At 35.5% G+C, this 1,776-nt stretch overlaps 1 protein-coding gene across 1 annotated transcript; it reads right to left on the reverse strand.

Annotated features, from left to right (window-relative positions):
- Positions 1-704: 704 nt before the first annotated feature.
- On the reverse strand, positions 705-1,446 carry LOC149264981 (uncharacterized). Its single transcript, XM_089401402.1, has one exon. It carries the CDS (start codon positions 1,444-1,446, stop codon positions 919-921), a length of 528 nt encoding a protein of 175 aa, XP_089257528.1. The 3' UTR covers positions 705-918.
- Positions 1,447-1,776: the final 330 nt, after the last annotated feature.

Below are 1,776 nucleotides of genomic sequence, written 5' to 3' on the forward strand. Positions count from 1 at the left end.
TCATATCAAGACCTATTAATAAAAGCTAATTGAAATTATTTTAAATAACTGAATAGAATAATTATTATTTTCTTTACACAAATTTAAATATTTAATAATAATAATAATGTTGAAATTTAATATTTTAATAATAATTGTTATAATAAATTTAAGTATTTTAAATAAATATAATTATAAGGTAACCAAATACCAAGGGTCTTTCCTTGAAAAAAATTTATTATTTTTAAAATTAATTATTAACACAAAGATAAAAATTAAAAGGTCCAATATATTTAAAATATAAATAACTGAACAGTGATTTTGATTTTCCCAGTCATACAGATTCCCTGGCAAAGCTTGCATAGATGTTCATTGTATATTGATGGCCCAATGTATTTAAAATGTAAATAATAGAATAGTTATTTTGATTTTTTCGTCCAGATTTTCGGGTAAAGTTGGCATCGAAATTTTGGTATGATTTTAGTAAAATTGGCACGGAAATTTTGGTATGATTTTAGTAAAATTTGGTAATTTATTTAAAAATTTTGGTTATAGTTTTTAATTTTCAAAATTTAGAGTGTCTAAAAAAATTTTAATAGTATTAAATCCATTTCCACTATAAAAAAATAAAATTCAAACATTCATATAAACAAATTTTTTCAAAAAAAAATAATCAAAATCTCTCTCTCTGCGCCAAGCTGCGGCCCAAACAGATACAATCACCGTAAAAATTGAACCTGAATTATCTAACAACTTAACTTGATTTACAGCTTATCTGCGGACCAAATCCATATAACCACAGTAAAAATTAAACCTAGAAAAAATTTAAATTACCTCCTTTACCACACCATCTACCAGCCTTGGACATTATGATAAAGATTGACAGAGACGGCTAACGGAAAACGTCTCCCTCAACCTGAAAAATCCACAACACGGGCACTAATCGGAATGCCACCCGGACGGAGCCGCGAAGGGCTCTCGCCGAGAAAACATATCTCCAAATCTGGCATCATACGATGCCGACGCGTAGCGTTTGAACCGCCCCAGCGTAGGGTAGGGCGCCCTACAACCTTCCTCCTCTGTAGGACAATTCTCGCTGACCTCGCCACCATTTCCTCTCCCGCCTCCTCGGCGACGCCCAAAGATAAATTTCCTGAGCTTCGACAGCTTACCCTCGCCACAACCTCCTCCCCGGCCTCTTCCGCGGCTGCCAAAGATAAATTTCCTGAGTTTCGACAGCTTAAACTTCGCCCAGGACTTTTTCTTGGCCCTCTGCTTGGATGCATTTCCCCATTTCTGTTTCAACTTAATCTGCCCCAGACAACCTACCTTGGGAGAGGTTGGTTCCTGTGATTCGAACCCGGGACCTGTGCGCGGGATTAGGAAGGCCCGCTGTGTTTTTGTGTGGCGATGCCTGGTGGAATAAATCAATCTGGTGTGCATTTGACCTCTCATCCTTGGCGACATTGTTTCATTATTTATTGTATTGTCAACTTGATTAGACTGAATGTACTAAGTGTTGGTGATTTGATTAGACTGAATGTACTAATGTACTAAGTGTTGGTGATTTGATTAGACTGAATGTACTAAGTGTTGGTGATTTTTCACTCCTATTGGTTAGTGGTTGACTGGCCTCACAGAGAAAGTAATAGTTGTGTATCTCTACGTATAGTATTTCTTGGGTTGGATGAATTGAAATTGTGCATGAAAATTCCATGTCAATGTCCTTTGATATATGTCTCATGCACGTGTTATGTGGGATCAATGAGAATTTAGTGGTTAATTTCCTTTATTGTT

This window comes from Pinus tabuliformis, chromosome 6, assembly GCF_031772625.1.
Source record: "Pinus tabuliformis cultivar Carrire ecotype Pingquan chromosome 6, CPIR1, whole genome shotgun sequence".
Lineage (NCBI taxonomy): Eukaryota > Viridiplantae > Streptophyta > Pinopsida > Pinales > Pinaceae > Pinus > Pinus tabuliformis.

Bases quoted from the DNA above. Each gene is read 5' to 3' on its own strand.
- LOC149264981 (XM_089401402.1), bottom strand. From the start codon at position 1,446: ATGTCGCCAAGGATGAGAGGTCAAATGCACACCAGATTGATTTATTCC.